Below are 23231 nucleotides of genomic sequence, written 5' to 3' on the forward strand. Positions count from 1 at the left end.
ATATTTCGTTGTGTAATAATATGTTTTGAATGTTGAAAGTGATTCCATTTTTCAATAAATTTTGATTTCTTTAACTTTGCCCCTTCAATGAAAACTTATTTAAAACAGACGCAATCTTGATAAATCACAGTGCATATGTTATTTTAATCTATTTCCATTTCCTCCTCCTAGTATCTGCGAAATAGTATGTAAACGCCATATTCCTTGAGACAAATTTATTAACTGATCAGGCATATTTTTCACATTTGAAAGACAGTTCATAAATTGGGTTGTAGTGTTCTTACTGTGCTATGAGGTTTGTACACACTACATTTAAAGGACAACCGGCACCATTTTTTGTTTTTGTTTCCCACTGACATCAGAAAAACGTTTTATAGCATCTAAAACACCCAAATCAGGCAGGCTGATATTTTTAGTTAAATGAAAAACACCAATAAAAATGACTTCAAAATGAATCCGGAAATGGCCAGTTTCAGAAGGTCTCACCCCCTTGTTCGCCTTGCTCGAGAATCAAAACAATGGCTTCAGATTCGGAGAAGATGTTTTCTTGTTACTCATCCAGTTATGAATATGATTCAAATAGTTCTGAAGAGGAAAGCAGAAATGTTTGCAATTGATTCAAGGAGTCCTCCCATATCAATTCGAGCCGTCAATGACACGGATCAACACAAAGTTTTCAGACCAAACATAGTACCCAAAATGCATTGTGTGTCGCTTTCTCGGTCAGGGGCGGTCCAAACGTGACGTCAATGGGGATCGTCATCAACTCGAAAACAAGACTTCATGAATATTCAGCGTCAGTCTTAAAATGTAAACTATAGATATATACTGTGGAATCTTTGTAAAATACGCTCAGTCGAAGTCATTTGAAGTGATTTTATAAATCATGGACATAACTTGTCCGGAGGCGTCGGTTATCCTTTAATGCTTTAGGGTTAGTATTTCCGGCCCAAACACTCCCTCCAAATGCTCCCTCTATCAAATTTTAGAACCCAATGCAGCCCGCGAGTCAAAAAGTTTGCCCACCCCTGGTCTAGCTGGTAATTTCGGCCCTATACATATCCCTACTGTCCAGTCGTGGCGTGTCGGACTCTGCTTTGATTGGTCCCTGCTCTTAGGTTGGGGGGGACCAGAGGACTACTCCCTGCGGCTCCACTGATTACTTCTGTTGTCTGACTGACGACTGGCCTGATTGCCCTATTTGCTGTCATTATCACCTCATCAGCTTAACTAAGCCTATGTTGTTTAAGCAGTCTGTTGTACGAACGATCCAAATTGACCCTCACACCACCATGTTGGTTTCGTGAAGGATTCTGCTGTTTTATGAAAATAGCTTCTTTTACTCCCCTTTCAAACCATCTATTTTCTTTCGCTAAGATTCTACCCTCATTGTCGTCAAATGAGTGGTTGCTAGCTTTTAGGTGCATATGTACTGCCGATTGAGGCCCACTAGTATTATCCCTGCGATGTTGATAAAGTATTTTTGAGAATTTGTTTAGTCTCCCTAATGGATTGCTCTTTACAATTTTCATTCTTACAATGTATTGAATAAATTACATTACTTTGTTTTTCATTTGGCAGCCTATCTTTTGGATGCACTAATTTTAGCCTTAAAGTGCTTGTCGGTTTGAAATAATTGGGAATGTTGTGTTGCTTTGTAGTGTTTCACAAATGAAGGGTTTGGAGAATGTGCCTATGAACTCCAGTCTCTATTGGAAGGGTCCCTTTTTATTTGCTCATCAGTGTTATAATAACTGATTAACCTATTTATTTTGTCTTCATAATCCGATGTGTTGAGAAGCACTGTATACCTACCTTTGTCTGCTGGCAAAATAGTAATATTTTTATCTTTTTGTAGAGTAGTTACCACCTTTCTCTCCTCTAATGTTATGTTTGACGTAGGTGGTTTGGCACTACTGAGAAGGGCTGATATTTTTATGCGTAGATCCTCTGCCTCTGCATACGAACATGTATTTCTAATGGCCGATTCAGTAGCCGTGATGTAGTCTATTGTAGGTATTGTTTTAGGAGTCACTGAGAAATTTAAATCCTTGGTTAGTACAGCCTTTTATGTGTAATGTGTCACTCATTCTCTTTTCTTTTTGTGTGTTTTTTATGACATGCTACTGAGGTACATATAACAGTTTCCCCACACTCGAGATTATCTTTGAGAAACCCAAAGTAATTGAACATTTCCGAAGTGACTAAAAATGCTCAAATGTGGCTTTGTGTGTTTCTCTGTCCCCTGTTTAACGAAGCAAATTATATTATTGTTTTGCTTGCAGAATCACTGTTGCTTCTGACATTTTTATCCAATATGTTTAATATATTTATGTTTTAATATATTTTATGTAATATGTTCAAGTCCCCAGGTGTATTTCATGGCCCCAATAATGACAAGGTTTGACCTACCCCTAATCTAAGCATATTCGTCACTTATCACTTTGTGTGAGACCGCAGCCCCACTCTTTCATGGGTTGGTATTATCCAAATGTCCACAATTCACTTAGGGCTGTGCTACGTTCATCAATCAGGGGGCAGTCTCTTTCTGTCGTGAAAATCACTCGTATTTGGGTTACTAATGCGGACATTGGACATCGGTATTGTACACGGAATTGAAGCTACTGATGCTCCTAAAAAAGTCAGATGTTATAATATAAGGAAACTTTTCTCTAAATACATGGATTTGATCAACTACTGAAAAGGTAACTGTTAATCAAACCTTGAACAAAATACGGTGTTTTGCACTTCTCCGTAACGACCACTAGATGGAAGTAGAGCAGTGCAATGCAATTGGTTTATTTTTGACGTCGCTATTCTGCTTTGCAATTGATGGGGAGGATAGTCAAGTGTGAACGATTATGAACTAATTTTGAAATATTTGATACAGTGCAAAAAGCAGAATGTTCAAAAAGCAGGAGATGTCATTAAATTTTTACATAACCATTCAAATTGATGCATTTCATGTAAACATACTTTCAGAATCAGAATCATCTTTATTGCCAAGTATGTAGAACACACAAGGAATTTGTTTCCGGTAGAACACGCTGCACTAGTATCGTCGTCAAAAAAAAAACTGCTAAGTGGCACTATACAGTTCCATTTTGTCTGTAGCATGAACTCAAGGTAATTTTAGAAGTGTCAAAATGAATAAAGACTAATTGATTATCAATCAAAAATATGTTTTAAGAATGGAATAATGTTTTACATCGTTTCATTTAAAATTGTCCAAATGCTGTGATGTGAAGCCTATCAGGAAGTATTTTTTCTCTGGCTTCTGTAGTGCTTCGTGAAGGCAGAGTAAGACTTGTTTGCATTGAATCAAAGTTAAACAAAAAGGCAAACACCTGCTTGTACCTTGGAAAATAATGGCAACATCCATGACTGGATCATTTTCAAAAAGAGTTTACAAAAAGTCACTGTCACTCATGTGATCTTGTGCTATTGTTTCGTTGTTTTTCATCAGTCAAATGGACCAAATAGACAACAATGATTGGGTCACAGTAGTCAAAGAAAATGTGTTTTAAAGTACACTTCGAGACAAACTGAAATTGCATCCACTTTTTAGATTAATTGATGAGGTGATATATATATATATATTGGGTGGTGACAGCCTTCAAATTTGCTCTTCACTCTTTTGGAGTTGGTGGCTTTCCATCACTGTAATGAAATCGTTGGACATGGAACATAATTTATTAGCACTGAATGATTATACTGTAAATGAAACTAAAAAAAACAATTACAGTTTTTTATGAAGAGACATTTAATTAATTAAACAGTAAAATACTTTACAATGCCAACACAGCAGCAGAGGTTGACATACTCACTTGGAACCATATATTATCTCTTCATGATCATCAATTTATTATCTTGATTAATTTTGTTATGTTATTGTTGATCTCACATTGTGTTTCTCATCTGCCACAGTCACAATGGTTGATAAGAGTGAGAAACACTCCAAAGACGACATACTGGACTTGTGTGCTGCACATTTGCTTCTAAATGTTGTACATTGTTGGTTGGTAGCGTGTTAGTTTGTATGTAGACGTTTGAATTGACCTTCTACATCCCATGTTAACAGTCAGGGAATTATACCTCCGCAGACCCCCCCCCCCCAAAAAAAAAAAAAAAAAAAAAAAAAAAAAAAAAAAAAAACCCAACAACAATATTTACATTTTTACCGTGTACGCTCACCATGGGATGATTGCATGACGACCATAGCGAAATGAGAACGCTGCAGTAGTAGTCACATGCACGAGCACGCCATGTCCTCAAAAATGGAGAATAGCCTCTATATTTACAAACTGTTCACAGCTACATTCCAGCTTGTGGGTGTGCTTCAGAGAAAGACTTGGAGTATATTTATCAATACATGGTGTGGGATATTGCATTATTGCTTGGTGCACATCGGTGACCCTTATTGACAAATATCTCCATGATATTTCCAGTCCGAATGTACTTGTGAGAATATGGTGCGTCCAAAAAAAAATAATTCAGATGTTATAGTCCAGAAGCATTTCCACAATGCACAAATGAGTACAAGCAATAAATATACAGGTAGCAGAAGATTATATTCAGCAACGCATTTCATGCTCGGAGAACACGTGTTAGAAGAATTTGAAGGAGTTCTGGCAAGAATTTGCTGAGATGGACGGAACAGCAGCATTTTATTTTTGAAGCTAATCTCTCTCACCGGCACAGAGACAAGTACAAAATGGCTTTTTAAATAAATCTCTATCATGTCGAAAAACATGAGGAAAAAAAAATCTCCCTTTGTGAATACCATGTCGTATTTACACAATTTTAGCTACATATTGTGGTGCTGTTGCGTTTCTCCTTTGTGTCATGCAGTGCTCGGGCTCCCGTCTTGAGATTCTGTCAACACCTTATTGAAACCACATCGCATCCACCCACTCAGTCACGTCCGTGTTGTGGACAGTAAATTGTCTATGGACTCGCAATCCCTCAAAGCCACTGTGTGTCTATGAGGCTGGTTTGTGTGTTCACTCCTTGTGCTATTTGACACTTTGTGTCCCCAAGCAGCTAGGCCAGCCGAGATAACATGACCCAACCATCAGCCGCAACACGCCAGTACGCCCGTGAAAGGGAGACAGCAGCTGGCATCTTGGGTCGGAAGAAATATGCTTGCAAGCCAGTCGCTGCGGAAAGAGTCTGTAGTAGCTCAGTTAATGGGAACGGTAATGAAGGACACAGAATGAGAATCGGGGATGTGCTTTCAGATGAATGGTTTATGGGTCAGACACTGCGGGGGACCCGCTCCATCTCGTGGGTCCTGCGGTTGCGCCCTCTTTGCCTCTCCTGCAGGTGTTTCCACTTGGCTGTCAGGCCTTGATTGTGTATGTGGCCGTGAATGTTCAGCTCAGCCTTCTGCTGGTGCTGCACCAGGTGGGCTTTCTGCTTCTTGTGCTTGCGCTCTCGCTTCCAGACCTGCTCGCAGAACTCATCCACGCTGTTGAGAGTTGGGTGATTGACCAACGAGAGGAAGTCTCGGTACCACAGCTTGTGATTGGCCGCTTCCCGAAGCGGAAGGAGGTCCTGGACCGATGTGTTGGCGATGGGCTCGTCGTCACCGTGGAGCAGATTCTCAAGTTGCTCGGTTTCGATCACCTCCAAGGTCACCTTTAGAAGCGTCTGTTCAAAGCCATGCTCCACAGCCTGGCATAGATAGATTCCGGTATCCTTCCTGTTGAGCGTGCGGATCAACAGACCTTGCTCAGTGTGGATGAAACGTTCTTCAGATTTGATCTGTGGGGGAAAGTGCAAATAAGCAATGACAGTGTCATATGAACCTGACAATTTTAACAGCGCGCGTTTCTAATGACTGGATTTACATTGTAGCCCCAAGTATGAAATTCCAGTCTTTTTTTACCTCCTTTATTTCAAGTGAAATACATCCAATTTGGCTGTGGGAGCACTGTCAGAACATATGGAACAACCTATGTAGACCGTTGGAACAACCTATGTAGACCGTTGAGTTGCAATTTCTTACTTATAGGATTATATTTGGAATGTTAATGGTGCTTAATTGACATAAATGCAAGGACAATTGGGGGAAAGACATCTCATTGTGTATACTGGTTCTTGGGGTTTGTGAGAAAACTGTACAGTACTTTCATTTTAATGTGTTATGGAGTGTTTTTGTCTTTTTTCTTTTTTAATGAAAAAACGCTAAAAGAAAAACACTTCCAATGAAATCACGGTCTTGAGTTGGCTTCATTTATATATTTGGCTTTTGAAACGGAGACAATCTTGCACTGCTCCTATACTTTGCTATGCAAAGTAGCCATCGCCGCAAGCCCTCTTGACATGTGGAGCACAACTCCAGTCGTACAAATAACAATGCCTAGTTTGTTATTTACAAACGACTTGACTCATCAGAGTCTTAGGTTTCAAGAGGAGCCTTCTCATGTATCCTACTGGACTTTTATGACTGCTACCGACTGTCCTTTTCTTACTAAATTTCTTTTGAAAAACGGCCCAATATTCAAATTACTCTAGAGCTAAAACCATCATCCATTTTTTAAACATGGACACCAGAAATTTTATTGAGGGGTATGTTATATGTATGAATACGAAAAATACACCGCAAGATGATGCTTGTTGGAGCCGCCTATTGTAAGATACTTGAGAAATTTACGGTAAATAACACCACAGGTGTCAACACAAGGCAGTGATTACACGGGAGTGTCGAGGAAATGCCAACCTCCTGTTTGCGCTCATCAGGCGAAGTCTGAAACTGCCAGGAAGTCAGCGCTCGCTGCGACTTGGGACTGCACTCGAGGAAGGTGCTGCTGTTCTCCACACCATAAACACTCTTGTCCTCCAGAGTTTTATGCTCAACGAGTTCATCTAGGACAAATAACCAGAGCGTATACCGTAAGTCACGCATGTTTATACCTCACTTCAGTGCTCATAACTCACTCGACTGACTTGGAGTTGAAAAGCATAAAGATGTTCCGTCTAATGTTGGAAACAGTTCACAGTGCAGTTTTGCACAATATGAAACACATGTTGCTGTGTCGACTCATTTCTGTACTATAACATGATGTGATATCATTTGAAGAGCACGTTGGCTCGACAGGTGAAAGTCTTGTCGTTACTTACTACTTTCATGCTAAATATTAGACTGCATTCAACTTTTTGATACTGACTGTCAAGAACATATCAAAACAAAAATCCAGATGGCTTCAACATGCACCAAATCCTTGACAAATAATAAATATTGAGCCAAAATATGTAGTTTATCATGATACCTTCAGAGACAGTTTTGCAATGTTTTTGATTCCATCAAAAAACAGTCCAAAGCAGTGGTTCTGAACCTTGTTAGAGATACGTCTGTGTAAGCTCTCAGTCGTACAGGAGTGGTCCATCGATGAAAAGGTTTCTTCAGCCGTCATCTGTACTTTTTTTTTAATGTGTCGGACGTTTCGCTTCTTATCCAAGATGCTTCTTCAGCGAACTAAAGTCTTACTGGTAGTATCGGTCCTATATATATATATATCCCTAATGTCCAGACATGGCAGCGCCGGACACTGCTAAGATAGGTCCCTAGTCTCAGGTTGGGGGGAGCAGAGGACCACTCCCTGCGGCCCACCGATTGTTCCTACATTCCTGACTATCGACTGGCCTGATTGCCCCACTCCCTCCGGCATCACCTCATCAGCACTACTAATGTTGTTAGAAATATCAAATCCAGCCAGTTCATAGGCACATTCTCCAAATCCTTCATTTGTGAAAAAAAATAAATAAAACAATACATTCAAGACATCTTAAAGAAACTGAAACAATACAAAATAAGTCATTTGAAGACATAATTATACTTTTTTTTATTGTGCACAAAATGAACCAGGCAGTGATGGTCAAATGAGCGTGTCATAAGAAATTGACATGTTGAATCGATTCTGCCTTAACCTGCATTGCAGAGGCTCCATCGAACACCTGAGACAGATTCATGTTTGTTTGTGGTTGTTTTGCGGTTTTTGTTGGCTTTACATGGAAACCCTCTGAAACTTTCTCTCCATTTCCAAGGTACAAGCAGCTGTTTGCCTTTTTGTTTAACTTTGATTCAATGCAAACAAGTCTTACTCTGCCTTCACGAAGCACTACAGAAGCCAGAGAAAAAATACTTCCTGATAGGCTTCACATCACAGCATTTGGACAATTTTAAATGAAACGATGTAAAACATTATTCCATTCTTAAAACATATTTTTGATTGATAATCAATTAGTCTTTATTCATTTTGACACTTCTAAAATTACCTTGAGTTCATGCTACAGACAAAATGGAACTGTATAGTGCCACTTAGCAGTTTTTTTTTGACGACGATACTAGTGCAGCGTGTTCTACCGGAAACAAATTCCTTGTGTGTTCTACATACTTGGGAATAAAGATGATTCTGATTCTGATTTCGTTTTGCTCAATCTAAATCTTGTGCTATGGCACAATGATGAGGAGGTTTCTTCAGCCGTCATCTGTACAAAAGTGAAGGTTTCGGACGTTTCGCCTCCTATCCAAGAGGCTTCGTCAGCGAAAAGCAAAAATTAGTGCATCCAAAAGATAGGCTACCAAATGAAAAACAAACTAATGTAGTTTATTCCATACATTGTAAGAATGAAAATTGTAAAGAGCAGTACATTGGGGAGACTCAACAAATTCTCAAAAAAAGACTTTATCAACATCGCAGGGACAATACTAGTGGGCCTCAATCGGCAGTACATTTGCACCTAAAAGCTAGCAACCACTCATTTGACGACAATGAGGTTAAAATCTTAGCGAAAGAACATAGATGGTTTGAAAGGGGGGTAAAAGAAGCGATTCTTATAAAACAACAAAATCCTTCATTAAACCGGTCTGGTGGGGTGAGGTTCAATTTGGATTGTTCATACAATAGCCTGCTTAGGCAAAACAGGTTAGGTTAGGTTAGGCAACTTTCGCAATGCTGATGAGGGTCGTTATGCTGATTAGGTGATACCGGGGGGAGTGGGGGTAATAGGCCAGTCGCTAGTCAGGAATGTAGGAACAATCAGTGGGGCCACAGGGAGGGGTCCCCTGCCCCCCCCCCCCCCAACCTGAGAGTAGGGACCTATCATAGCTGTGTCCGGCGCCACCATGTCTGGACATTAGGGATATATAAATGGGGCCGATACGACCAGTCAGACTTTAGTTCGCTGACGAAGCCTCTTGGATAGGAGGCGAAACGTCCGAAACCTTCACTTTTGTACAGATGACGGCTGAAGAAACCTTCTCATCGATGGACCACTCCTGTACGACTGAGAGCCTACACAGACGCTATGGCACAATGTAATTTGAATTCTGAGAAAAAAATATATACAGTACTTTGGAAAATGTAAATGTTCCCATTCAATCCAGGGTGCTGTTTTTCATTAGATTTCTTTTTTATGCCTTCATTCAGCTTCTGCCAATGCAGATACTTGTCACTAAAAAGACCTCATAAATTCACATTTAGGCACATACTTTCATTGCACTCATTAGACTGTATCAAATTCCAAATTAAAAGCACACTGTGCAAATAAATATAAGGCCAGTTATTTGTTGCAACATTTCAAAGAAGAAAGATGCTAACAGTTGAACGAACACCAACATCTTCAATTCAACCTTCATCATTATCATTACTGTACCTTGTTGCTGCAGATCTGAACATTGCGTAAGAGGGTCACCATTCCTTATATCTTGTCTCCTGGTTCGCCTACAGAAAAATAAGGGCAGTCAGCGGCGATCTTGTAGATTATGAGTACTGAGGTTGCTGTGTTTTTTTCATGTTTTTTTTTTTACCTCGGAGCACAAGGTTGTTGTTGCGCATGCAAATCAATAAACCCAGGGGAGTTTTGTGTGGGTTTAAATATCATAAACGAAATACAGTTTGACAAAACTGCTTCTTGGTCATGCAGACCCCGTAACATCACCAACATTTGTTTTGGTAAACACAGATTTGAATAAAACTTGCATTGTATTTTGGCCAGGGTTTATGTCTTCTCTGCAGTCGCCTGGCTCATTTCTGTGATCACCTCCGCAGTCAGCGCTTACTTAAGAGCATCAGTGTTGTCAGTCATTTCAGTACACATCTTGTGTGGTCGTCTTTGTGTGTTATGTGTGACACTTGAGTTGCATTTATGTGTCAAATTTAGTGATGTAAAAATACAGATAGATCGTTTTGGAATTTTTTGTTTCTTCATCTCTCATTGAATCTACCTCCCTAATTAGGACATAAATGGTTAAAACGATATTCACGGTCCACATCCAGCTAATACTCTGACGAAACACACAATGTCACCAATGCAGCGTTAATATTTTGAAAGTTTTGCTTTTGTGTTGGAATAATGTGAGGACTCAAATTTACTTATAATACATTTAAGATTCCTAAACACAAATTGAGTTAGGGTGCAAAGGCATGGGAGCAGCGTTTCAAAACAATAAAAATTAAATGAGATCATATCACACATATCACAAGGTATCATGCTGACAACCATTCATGTTTGTCACAATCACTTTATTAAAGCTCCAGCTCTTGTTAAAGCGCTATATAAATCAATATGTATTGTATTGTATTGTATGTGCCCAACGCCCCCTGACCCCTTATTTAACACATGTGCCCATTACCTCTTGGCCATGGCGAAGTATCTGGAGCACTCGGTCCCATCCCAAGCACAGTAGGGATCCCTAGCCAGGCAGCATTCGGCGCAGGCCTTTCCATAAACCTCACAGCGATGCAAGGGCATTTGGGATACACCCATATCTGAGCCCAGGTACAGGTGTTGCTGCACAAATAAATCAGAACATAGTAATTTTTTTTCAACACAACATGGAGGGTTTGTGCCAAGGTTCTAAACACTTGGATTTGTGAAACGGGTGTCATTTGTTTTTTTAGTTTTGTTTTTGTTGTCTGGCCTTATCAATCAATAGCAAACCATTGTATCTTTATGCAGTAATGGTTTACTCCCGGCGATTCAATCTAATGATGGTTGCCGGTACCAGTCCCTTATTGGCTAAAAGGCCTATTCACATGTGTTGGCTACTGATATAAAAAGGGTTACTCTCCAGAATGTATTATTTGATTGTGAAAATCAAATGACACAAATTACCATGCCTGGCTTTATCTCTGGCTGTGCCGATTAATAGACTTGTTTTGAACACGTCAGCGTGACGATTGTTTTTCTGTTGATTAGAAATACCTGCTTTGTTGAGAGCTCCATCGCTGTGATGGCTGTCGGCTTCTGTAAGATACAGTATGGTAAAATTAGATGACCTTCAAGGATAACAGTTATAGAATTGAGGTGAGGAAAAACTTACTCTGAAAACAGTCATTTCCTCCAGCAGAACTTCCTCCAGGTCATGCCACGAGCCTCTTGGGATCGATACCACTTTCAAAATTGTTCCGACATCTGGTACAAAACGATAGTATTCATTACGTGAAGTACATTCATTTTTCCAAAGAGCCTCTTTACTTGTCATACCAGTGCCAATGAACATAACGTCATACTGTCCATCTTCCGCTTCTACTTTGTCCACTACTATCTGTGTGAACTGATAGTCAACGTCAGTTCTCACAATGATCGGTCGATTGTTAATTGGGTAGACAGGATTGAACATGGCCGGGTGGCTTCGGGCAAACACGACAACTTCATCAGGAAGATCCTTGGTGGTACCAAATCCTCCAAACGTCTTGCTGGGACACTGCAGAGAAAGTGAATCCTCAGTTTATCCCAGCTGTTCGAGTTGGAATTATTTCATTTTGATGAATACACTCACTGTGCCGGGACGTGGGTACGGAACTCGCCCCTGGAAGGGCACCCACTGATAGTTAGGTCCATCTCTATGAGCGTAAGGACCCAAGAAGACTCTTCGGATGTCAGTCATGCTGTACATGCACACGGCTGAGCCTTTGAAGATGTTGCTAATGGTATGAAAACAAAACAAAAAAAAAATACATGCAGAAAACAAAAAAGAACACATGCAGATGTAAATTCATTAATTCTTATGAAATGATGAGGGCCAATTCAATTTAGTTCAATAAAATCTGCCAAATTGAAGTTTGCCAACTGCATTTAATTTTAGTTATGGTAACCATTTACGGCAGATGAATAGAAGTAACACTCGGGTCAATATTAAGCAGATGTGAGCGCAGATGGTACTTTGTCTCTGTATGCCATGTGATTGGCTGGCAACTGGTTCATAGTACCCAAAGACAGCTGGGGTTGGCTCCAGCACTACCAGTGACCCAAGTGATGACAAAGCGGAACGGATAGTGGATGGGTGAATGAATTTCATTGATGAGGTTATATAGATGTGCCGTGAGACAGGATGTGAAGAATTATTTTTACAAGCAAAGCTTGAGTGAGCAATGCAAGTTGTGCAAGGAATTGACCTGAATGGCACACATCATTTAAAATCACGTTTTGTTTGTGTGTGTTTTTTTACCCCCCCCCCCCCCCCCCCAAAAAAAAAAAAAAAAAAAAAAAAAAAAAAAAAAAAAAAACAAGAGGAAATATGCAGACAACCATCCGCGCTCACAATCACACCTTGGGACATTTTTTAACTGTTCTACTAACATGCCATGCATGGTTTTATAATGTGAGAGGGAACTGTAGTACCCGGAGAAGGATGAGGGACAACGAAGAAAAAAAAATAAGGTTGGCAAGATTCTCATTCTAACCTCAGAACGCTGACATTATTCTGAGAATTCTGACTTAAAAATCTGAATTCTGACTTAATTCTCAGTATTCTGACTTTAATCTAATAATTCACAATTTATTCTCAAAATTCTGACTTGAAAGTAACAATTATAAGATTAAAGTCAGGATTATGAGAATAAAGTCAGAATTCTGAAAGTGAGAATTATGAGATTAAAGTCAGAATTCTGAGAATAAAATCAAAATTCTGAGATTTGAGTGGCAATCTTATTGAGGACCTTATTTTTAATTTGTACATTTTCTGTTGAAAGTACACTCGGCCCAACCACTCAGTGTCGTGTCATTATTTCTGTATCTGCTTCTTTTGGTTTGTGTTTATCATTTTATAGTTTTTGCTAATGCCGTGGGTTTATTTGTTACTTTAAATTATTGGTTTCGTGACTTTGGAAAGTTTGGGGGATTTAGTTTTCTTGGTGTTTGATGTGTCCATTTTGTCAAATTCACCCTGCACCTCCTTCATGCCTGCTTTTTTTGGGGTCCTCCTGCATCATTCATGACGTATATAATATTTACAATAATCAGAGGATTAATCAATCGATATTTGTCCTACCAAATGTCAGCATGTCCTTCAACCTAAAATAAACTATTTTGGTCAGGCTGTAGCCCTAAAAATTATTCCATTGTCATACCTGGATGTGGTGAACACTGCATAGATAATTGGGCTCTTGGGATCCTTAGTGCTGATCAAAAAAACATCATCTAAAAGCCAAAAACAGACCAACAAACCGTAAAGGCATTTACAATTACTCCATTGAATTGTACAATTGATTTAGGCCTAACTTACGTAGTTCATCAAAATGTGTATCAATGCCGTTACTTCCTGGCACAGAGCAGGTGAGACGAGCCTTTAAGAAGGTGGTCCACTTATTCACCAGACTCCTGTGGCCCCCGAGGTCATTCTGAGAATTTAAGAGTAGTATTTTACATCTCAAGACCAGTAATTAAGCTTTTCTTTTTTCTAGAGACCATCCTGTAGAAATTTCAGTGATGGCATTTAGCTCATCTTTGATTGGAAGCGTTTTGTGTCATTTAGTATTTTTCTCAACATTTTATCATATGAGGTGATATTACTGGATACAAGCCCTCTATCTTGTAAGAAGCTTCTCATACACCACCCTTTTTTCTTTTTTTTTCCAAGGGCTAAGTATTGAGGCCTCTTCACATAAAGTAGTGTGTGATTGAGCCTGTGTGAGTTTGTGAGAATGCAAGGAAGGGCGTATTATTGTTCATACCTTACAGAGCTGGCCAATTCGAGCTTGTGTGGCTTTCCCAGCGTACTCTCCATCAATGGCGTTCTCTCTGAAGAACAAGTAGATTTTATCGTCCTCCGGGTTGTCGCTCTCTGGAATCAGATGGACACCAACGAACCTGGGATCTGCCTCACATGTAGAGAGACGCATATTGAGCAAAATAGATACACTAAAAAATTATTGATTTAATCATAAGGGTTTGAGCTCCTCTTGCGCCGCACGGCACGCAATTCTAACTGTTATTTGTTCTGTTCTCAAATGTAATAGTTGGGATATGGATCATGGCAGTGCAAAGAGGGAAAAAAATATGGAATTTAATATGTGAATCAGGTCTTGTCCAAATGTGGAGAAAAGTCTAAAGCAAGGGCAGCATGAAGTCACAGATCAGATGTACTCCCAAATATACTCATTCCTGAAGTACAAGCCATGTAACTGTCTCAGCTCAGACAACATAAATAAATCCAACCAACAGCAAAAGTCTTAACAAAAAATTATGGAAAATGTATTATGGTCTTAACAGGATACAGTACATTAGAGTGGTTGAGTACCAACAGTTTACAAAGCAGATTCCCTCATTTTGCCACCCTCATTTTGGTTCTGTTTGACTGATTTACTCAGATCCAGAATATTTCCTCTTCTTTCCCTTTTGCTTGTCCTGATCGGGCTCGCCAGCGCATGTCATTCTTTCTCAGTCTATGATGATTGGCACACTTGGGGGAGGGCAATGTTCTATTCCGGCAAAATAATATGCAAACTTCAAAAGAGAATTGGTTCTCACCATTTAGCCAGCGAGAATCATGCTGCTCTGTCCTGATAGGATGATGCTTTCCTAAGGTGCGGAAGATGGCAAAATCCCGTCCCATGAAGTCAGCCGATGTACCCGCATACAATTCCCCATCTGAGACCATTGGGACATAAATGAATATCAGCACGGTTCGGTCATTTGTTGAAAGAGCTCTATTTTTCGCCATTGAAAATGTTGTACCAAGACACAAAAGAGAGCAGAAGTGAAGGAAGGACACTTGGGAGAAGGATAGAATGCATACAAATGGGCGTGTCCATAATAAGGTGTAGAAGTGAATAGACAGAAAAGTAGAGATGAGAAGTGACAGGCTGCAAAGCACCCATCTGTCTGGTTAAATGGTGTGATGTCACAGAAAGTGGTTGCTAATGATTGGTGACAGATGACTGTCTGGTTCTTTGTTCACTAAATACTGACTCACTTCAAACAATACAATAGCTGAGTGTCCTCTGAGACAAACTAAAAGCTCTCTGAAGGTTTGTTCAGAGTGAAACAGTTTGCAGTCGTATAAATGGGAAGGTGTTCAGTGCCTAAATTACAACTACAAAGCACATCCACTTGGCGTGAATGACAGGTAACATCAGTGAATGATAAGGCTGCAGGTACGTCGATGGCAATCTACTGGTCGATCGCAGCGTGACAGTAAAAAAAACATTATCTGCCTATCAAACGTCCCATCACTTGATTGACATACAGGGCAACCATTCAGATGACAACTAAATTTTGATCTTTAGGTCGCCGCGCATGCGTAAACAACGGCGCTAAGCGCAGCAAAATTTACAAGCTAGTCAGCAAATTACTTCAGATTTTCAGCCCTTGCTAAAACATATGGTGATCAAAATGAGTGAGAAAGCTGGACCAAGTAAGAAGGCAAAAATATATTACTTTCATACGGAATGGGAGGTGGACTTTTTCTTCGCAATGTCATTTTCAAAATGCGTATTGCCAAGTGCAGGCAGACTTCCTGAATTACCATTGCATAATCCACCAACAAGCGTTCTGCGCTAAAATGCTCAACATGAGCAAATGTGCTACCTCCTTGACTGCATTATTCGGCTCCACATATTTATGTGAGTCAGCCTTTTCCTACATGAAGATTATGAAGTCCAAATACCGTTCCACCATGACTGAATGAACATTTGGAATGTGCTTGAGGCTGGCTGTCAGCAGCTACTGTCCCTGGCTGATTCAATTCATTTTGACTTGGTTGTTTTTATAAGTAGCTCGTATGCTGAAAAAGTGTGAGCACCCCTGCTCTAAATTGTCCCTAGGTGTGAGTGTGAGAGTGACTTGTTGCTCATCTCTGTGTTGCCTGCAATTGGCTGGCAACCAATTCAAGCTGTCCCCTGCCTGGTGCCCGAAGACGGCTGGGATAGGATGCAGCACCCCCCGCGACTCTAATAAGGAATAAGCGGTATGGGAAATGGATGGATGTATCTGGGGCTCACCGATAAGCATGGACGCAGTGAGGAGGTTCGGATCATAAGGACTTTTTCCTCTGCCGTTTTCGGTGTGAGGCAGGAGTCGGAAAATGTTGTCCTGAGTGAAAAAAACATTCATTTACTCTGTGGTATGGGGGTGTTAAAACTTTGATTCACTGGCATATCACAACTAGGGTACATATCTCTTGATTGGACTTTGGCAATTTGCTGTTAATATTCCATTTTAAATCCCATAAAAAGTAGTTGGTCAGTTAAGGTACAGGTGAGTAAACATCGAGAAAAAAAAATAGTTTGCTGACATCTCTTGAAATCCATTTCTTCCCCCTCATATCTCACCAAATATAGTGGTTATATTTATTCTGCAAAAAGTGTTTATTTGGTAACCCTAAAATGAACTCATCTCTGAATCCGATTTCAAACGAAAACTAGGAATTTGGTAACCTATGCTCTATTTCTGAGTAGACAACACCAAAACGTCTCATGAATCCATGCTCAAAAACAGACAAAAACTGCTTGGTTTAAGGGTATTAGTGGGAAAACATAAATTTTGTCTGATTCCTACCAAAGTTGGAAAATGAATTTTTGTCAGATTTATACCAAAGTTGATCTACTAGGCAGCTCAATGGAAATTGCTTCATTGATGTTTCGAATAGTATTTCATAAAAACTCTCTTCATTGTTGTGTGTATCCTTATTTGAGCTCCCAAACATGTCACTCTTGGTTCTTACAGTTTATCTTGACAAATAGGCATTCATTCTCATTCAGTAGTGACATTGTTTAATACGGTTCCAAAAATGTGAATGGGAAGAACCACAAATAAACTATATTTGAAAACAATGTCAATGTAAAATAATCATTTTCTGCTGTGTAGTGATAGTGAACAGCCATTTCCTTGCCTGAACTTTTATTTATTTATGTATTTATTTATCTATGTATTTATTTTAAAGGCATTGTGTTTTCAGCATGACTTAGTAACCTTGACAGATTTAGAAAGCAATTCCCTTCCCTCAAATAATAACAAGAATCATATAGGATTAAAGCAAGCCAATTTTCATCATGAACCGTATTGTTTATTTGAACCTCTTGCATTTAACAAAAACTAGTGATTTGTAGAAGTGATTTGAAAAGATATAGTGTATAATATCAAAGACATACCTCTAATTTCTTTCCCACCTCAAGGTAAGAGCACACTGGGTGGAATGCACCGGTTCCACACACATAGAGGTGAGTCTGGTTGAACGGCTGCAGCACCTTGACAAAATTTGCGCACTCTCTCTGAAGGATAGAGACAAAAATAAGACATCATGTTGGATTGGTTTGAGGTTCAAGTGTTTCATTTGTTCTGTGGGAAAAAAAAAACATGCAGTCAAACACATGGGGAAAAATGCCAAAAGTGATTTGAGATTACACACAACGGTAATCTAGTGCAATCGCACACATAGTGCACTGTGCTTAGTTTTAAATGTGTATGTGGCTCGTGCACCAGATTGACATTGTGCTTCTGAGTCCACCTTCACAATTGTTTACGATTATGCTTCCCGCTTTCCCAGACATTGTGCCTGATCTGATTTACCGTAAATTACACAATTGGACAGTTATAAACGTCTCCCATTATTCACCCGCGTTGAGAAAATGTGCACATGTGGAAATGCGAAATGAGAGATATTGCTCTGTAACAGTGGCGGTCCATGCATTTCACACCTAGGCCTTCAGTGAATTCCTGCTTAGTCCGACTTGAACAAATATCCCTCGTAATACCATAATTTATGACACAACGGCTGGAGATATCATTTACAAAAGCACACGCACGCAGTACTGGGCGTGGCATCACCTTAATCGTCTACAACACAGGCTATTTTCCGGAGCAATTACACATCAATAAATCTGCATCAGCAATTAGAACTTGTCACTTTACGTGATACTGCAAACACTTAAAAATAAAAGGAAATTTCAAATCATTTGTCCACAAAGTTTTATTAAGTCCACCAAGAATATGCAATCTTTAACAAGATTTTACGCTAAATTACAATATGTCAGTTTAATATAAGAAAAACAACAAGACGTTCACAAAACAAACTATTTGTTGAAAATAAAAGTAAATAAATCTTTTTCATTTGTTCTTGAGAATAGGCCTACATGCGACAGCGACACAATCACACAAGTCTCTGAGTACTTCCACTACAATCACACAGCTGCGCCAATGCACATTATTTACACACTGCAGAAGAGCAAGATTTTTTTTCATTTTTTTTTGTAGATTTGTCATTTCATTTATTTACCATTGATTTAATATGAATGAAATAACATTTCAAAAACATGTTAAAAGTGAAAAAATAAGTAAATAAAAATGTTTGCACCCACCAAAACGGTTGTCCTCCAAAACACTTATTTAAATACAAAATCCATTCTCCTTTCTTTCCTCAAGAAGACTTCAATGACTTTGTTGTGCAGTTTGTCTGTGCGTTTTACTTCCAACAATAAATCATTTTCTATCGACATGGAGTCCAGTGCTGAAAGCCGCGTCTGTCCAGTCATGTTTCTGGCGTTTGTTTTAATTCGCTTTAAGGCCGAGAATGACCGCTCAACAGAAGCAGTGGACACAGGGATTGTCACCGCCAAACAAGCCAGTGCGTAAAGTTTTGCCATACTCTCACTCAGTTCTTTATTCCGAATAAAATCAAGGAGATCAGCTGGACTTTTCCCTTCAAAATCAGTCATGGCATATATTACAGTCAATTCTGTTTTTAGTCGGGGCAGATCCAACAGTACGCCGTGACTTTGTGTTAAGCTGGAAAAGGCTGTTTGCGGAAATTTTCTCCGGTATGTCTGAAACAGTAATTTTTCGTGGTCTTGAAATCGATTCTGTATCTGGCAAAGAATGTTGTCCAGAATGTTGCTGTGGAGTTGTTGGTAGTGTGCGTGAAGGTCGCCTTGCGCCGCGCCCTGGCCTCTGCGAGCGCTTGGAGCACCTGAGATGCTGACTGAGATGCTCAGTGTAGCTCCAAATGCCAAAACGATCCTTTGCAAACAAAAGGCATTCCCAGCAGAACAATTTGCAGCGCTCATCGGAAGCCGTAAGCCAGGGATACCGCTCATAGTTGCTCGAATGGAAATGGCGGACAAACCCTTTCCCCGCCTGGGACAGGTTAGCTAGGTCGGGGGTCGGCCGGCCTCCTCTCACAAGGTCTAGCTTCTCCTGAAAGGTCCGTCTTGAGAATGGCCTTGCGAGTATATCTGCTACGAAATCTGAGTTGTCCTCTCCTTCAGCCATTGTGGGTTAAAAAAGCGAGTAGATATACTTGGTTTTTCTGCTAAAGTTTCCGGCTATGATCTGTTGTCACCTTGGTTGATTTGCATAGCGCTGCCTCTGCTGAGGGCTGAGGTAAAGTGAGTATCTAATCACAGGACGCGTACGTCATGTTCAACGCGAGGCCCTCTAGGCGGCCTTACTGTGCCAACTCGTGACCTGATTGGCCATCGCAACTGTATATCAACTACATGTGCCCGTTCATGTACAGCGCACAGATGCCCTCACTGTTGATTCTGAAGGCGTCAGTCAGATTTCATACAGCCTGGCGACACAAACTAGCTGAATTCTGATTGGATTAAAAACTCTGACCTAAAACTACAACACTGAAAGGAGCATAACCAAATGGATATAATATAACATCAAGAAAACAGTATGTAGAATAATTCTATATATATATATATTTAGAAAAAAATATTTTTTTTTTAATGAAATTGACTTTTATTATAATTATGATAATGATGTCTGATTATGTTAGGCCAGCAGAGAAGGCCTTTCTGCTCTGTAACACATGCTTTCATTGCTTGCATACGACCCTTCATTTTGCTGGATTTTATTTATGATGCTGCTTGCGTGTGACATCTGAATGTGTTTGTATCCACTGTTCCGCTGCCATGTGGCGTATTTATTTCTTTCTGTACCTTTGTCTCACATGGCAGGCAGACCTGACCTAAAATGAAAGTAACTGTGTCATCACATATTAAAAAAAGGGCAGCGAAAAAAAAAAAAACTCACAAATTATGCGTAACAAAGATCATCTGGCTTTAATGGGTCACACACAGACAGCAGTTTTGCAGCTGTCACACCCAGGAATCTATGATGTGCTTTTTACAAAAGTAGTGCAAGGAGTTGCAAGGTTAAGCATTGTCATCTGAAGTGTAGCACATATGTGCTAAATTTGGTCGTTTTAGGAAATTTTGTTTTCAACCAGGATCCCTCATTTGATGTGCATATGAAGCCTGACCTGTGAGATTGGGTCACATAAACTGTTAAAAAATACAAAGAATAAGTCATGGACCAGGCGAGACTGACTCACTGACTGAAAGGGAAAATGGGCAGAATATTGAGTTTATTATCCTTATCTCATCTAAACCGTCTCAAAAATGAACGACGTATCGTTACAGATAGCTAAAAAAAGCAGCTCAACTCAACAGAGAATTAGAGAGAAAAGTAGTTGATTTTCTTTCACGTTATATTGTAAGCTAACGCTGACCCTCCAAGACTTTGACTTCACTGTAGACTGTGAACTACATCGTGTCATCACGCAATAGTGTACTTGTGTACAAACAATGTTAATCTGTTTTTCTTTCTCAATTAGGGATAAATCACCATTTAGGCCACTCTACTCATGCCTTAATGTTTACAGATAGTGCATGAAGGAGTTACTGGGCATTCAAATCTTTTTGCACAAAATCCTTGTCCTGGCCAGTCTCAGCTCAGGAACAAACAGCAGGATGACACGAGGCATCATATTCTCTCTGTGCGCTAGCGCATAAGAGTAATAGTGTGTTGGTTTTTGCTGGGCTCACCCTACCTCATGACAAAAAAATACAGTATTACAGTTATTTAAAGTTAACATAATTGAGCCAAATGTCGCAGCTGACATTATTATTTGTTGTGCAACCATTTTTTTCTGTGTGTGATGCATTTAGTGACACCATGCAATTAATCCTGAAAGTGTTCTTTTCCCCCCTTTTTCTGTATATACAGGTAACATCCAAGTTACGACCGGGTTCCGTTCCGAAAAAACGATCGTAAGTTAAACGATCGTCAATCGAAAAGCATTTAAAATGGCGACGTGGCCGACACGTCTTCATAACAAATGACGACACGCTTGCATCTCCTATACGACAGGATAGTATACAATGTCAATCTGTTGTTTCGAAGCAACATTTTCTATTGAATACTATTAGATACCAAAATGTTGAAAGTTCATTTATAAAACTTATAACTTTTAGTGTCATTTTAATAATTTTATATTTCGTATTATCGATCTTTATGACCGTGTCGGAGCACAGGCGGCTTCCCACGCATGCGAGCTGTCCAAAAATCGCTGTCTTTGCTAACGGACACCCAGCACACATGCTCGGACTCCAAAGGACGCCGAAGCAAAAAAGTTCTCCCGGTTGCCGTCTCCCCGGCCGCGCCCCATGCCGACGTGCGGCCCGACCCAGGGGCCGTCTGCAACGCCGACTCTCCTAACCCGCCATCTCGCCCCACAGCAGAACGAACTGTCACAAAAAAAGGCCGACCATGTGAGCCTGACGCGGCGACTGCGTGGCGGCGATCCCATATGCCGAGGCGTCGGTGGACACCCCCGCCCCCGATTACTGTGCTAGTGGGATGAGAAAATTGTCGTATGGGTTTGTTAAGAAACAGTTATTTTTTATACTCATTTTTTCCTACTTTGATATTGTCACGTTCGGATTGACAGCTCGGGGCGGGGCCACGCCTCCCCGCTTCCAATGCTGTCAATTCCTTCATCAGGACGCTAAAACGGGATGCTGTCAACTTGTATTTGTACTTTGTATTACCCTGGACTTTGTATATCGTCGGTGTTCATCCCATTTTCTGCACCACCATGTGCAAGTTATTTTTCGCCATTGTCGGGATTCCCATTGCTCCTCCTCTTTTTGGGACCAGCACCTTGTGTTGTACCTAAATAAATCATCCTGCACGGACCTCTGTCTCTGTCGTGTTGCTGGCTGTAGCGGTGACAGTCGTAGAATTAAAAAAAAGGTCTGGCGGTCGTGGTCGTAAGTGCTGGTGGTCGTAACTCGCGCCGGTCGTAACTCGGATGTTACACTACGTCGAGCAATTACAAGTATTTGATTTGATATGGACAATGTTTTGTTAAGGGAGAGCTAACAAGGAAGTCACATATTTCTGAGACAGAAACCCAATGTAACTTCTCCTATCCCTCCCACCATACTATGTTGCAGTGTTGCAGTGATAAAAGGGAAAAAAACACAAACCACCAAGGTGTTTGTTATTGAGGCGGCACCGACGTGGAACTAAAAACCATCACAGCTCTTCCCCCAAGCCATTAACTCTTTGAACTCTTTGAACAATAGCCCAAATGGAACTGTATAATGCCACTTTGCAATGTTTTGATGATGATACTAGTGCAGCGTGTTGTACCGGAAACAAATTCCCTGTGTGTTCTCCATACTTGCCAATAAAGATGATTCTGTTCTGTTCTGTGAACGCGTCACACACGCGCGCGTACACACACACACACACACACACGCATACACACACATGGACACACACACACACATGCACACACACTCACGCATACAAAATATTTTACAATGACTAACAAATGTATTTGATGTTGCACATTTACGGTTTCTTATGTAATGTGGGATATCCTGTTATATAAGAAACTACATATTGCTCATGCATGGATTGCAGTAGATTTCAGATGTGTCATAGATATTTGCCCCGTCTTCTTCTTTAAAGTGGAGCTTCCCAAAGCTTTAACAATAATCAAGGTCAAATACTGGTTTCAGAGTTTTTGCTGAGATTGCCATCAGAACCGAGGCGAGCGTGTCAGTATGTTGTCCACAGGATTGCTAAAAATATGAATTCTATGAATATGCTCTATCAAAAACAATGAAGTTAATCTATTTTCTTTGCGCTATTAACTGCATAAACAGACATTTTTGTTTTGTTCATTTTTTGAATGCCTGGTTGGA

The 23231-nt window shown here is 40.1% G+C and overlaps 1 protein-coding gene across 1 annotated transcript in view; it reads right to left on the reverse strand.

The window, feature by feature from the left end:
- Nucleotides 1-4132: 4132 nt before the first annotated feature.
- Nucleotides 4133-23231, reverse strand: part of sema3ab (sema domain, immunoglobulin domain (Ig), short basic domain, secreted, (semaphorin) 3Ab) — a 33233-nt gene continuing 14134 nt past the window's right edge. Inside the window, exons 4-17 of the mRNA XM_088996865.1 lie at nt 17379-17498; nt 16230-16320; nt 14758-14877; nt 13962-14104; nt 13514-13628; nt 13359-13428; nt 11789-11933; nt 11494-11713; nt 11330-11421; nt 11212-11253; nt 10640-10797; nt 9661-9728; nt 6725-6870; nt 4133-5766 (exon numbers count right to left, since the gene is read on the reverse strand). Of these exons, the coding sequence (XP_088852991.1) occupies nt 5257-5766; nt 6725-6870; nt 9661-9728; nt 10640-10797; nt 11212-11253; nt 11330-11421; nt 11494-11713; nt 11789-11933; nt 13359-13428; nt 13514-13628; nt 13962-14104; nt 14758-14877; nt 16230-16320; nt 17379-17498 (2040 nt within the window). The 3' untranslated portion in view covers nt 4133-5256. The remainder of the gene's footprint in view (nt 5767-6724; nt 6871-9660; nt 9729-10639; nt 10798-11211; nt 11254-11329; nt 11422-11493; nt 11714-11788; nt 11934-13358; nt 13429-13513; nt 13629-13961; nt 14105-14757; nt 14878-16229; nt 16321-17378; nt 17499-23231) is intronic.

Source organism: Hippocampus bargibanti, linkage group LG05, assembly GCF_051943395.1.
Source record: "Hippocampus bargibanti isolate YZ-2025 linkage group LG05, ASM5194339v1, whole genome shotgun sequence".
NCBI classification, from domain to species: domain Eukaryota; kingdom Metazoa; phylum Chordata; class Actinopteri; order Syngnathiformes; family Syngnathidae; genus Hippocampus; species Hippocampus bargibanti.